The 249-nt window shown below is 38.2% G+C and overlaps 1 protein-coding gene across 1 annotated transcript in view; it reads left to right on the forward strand.

Annotated features, from left to right (window-relative positions):
- The window catches only part of GDA (guanine deaminase), a 19,730-nt gene that overhangs the window by 1,752 nt on the left and 17,729 nt on the right, over nucleotides 1-249 (forward strand). The window contains exon 2 of the mRNA XM_008941849.1: nucleotides 2-173. Within this exon, the coding sequence (XP_008940097.1) occupies nucleotides 12-173 (162 nt within the window). The 5' untranslated portion in view covers nucleotides 2-11. The remainder of the gene's footprint in view (nucleotide 1; nucleotides 174-249) is intronic.

Below are 249 nucleotides of genomic sequence, written 5' to 3' on the forward strand. Positions count from 1 at the left end.
GTGAATTCTTCATGCCAGGAATGGTTGATACACACATTCATGCTCCTCAGTATTCATTCACTGGTACAAGAGTAGATCTACCTCTTTTGCAGTGGTTAACTACCTACACATTCCCAACAGAAGCCAAATACAAAGACAATGATTTTGCAGAAGAAGTGTACACTAGAGTTGTTGTAAGTACTGGAAATGCCATTTACCTACTTGACAAGATTGACAGTTGGGAAATACATTTATCTGTTTTCAGACGAT

This window comes from Merops nubicus, unplaced genomic scaffold (genome assembly GCF_000691845.1).
Source record: "Merops nubicus isolate BGI_N331 unplaced genomic scaffold, ASM69184v1 scaffold22586, whole genome shotgun sequence".
NCBI classification, from domain to species: Eukaryota; Metazoa; Chordata; class Aves; order Coraciiformes; family Meropidae; genus Merops; species Merops nubicus.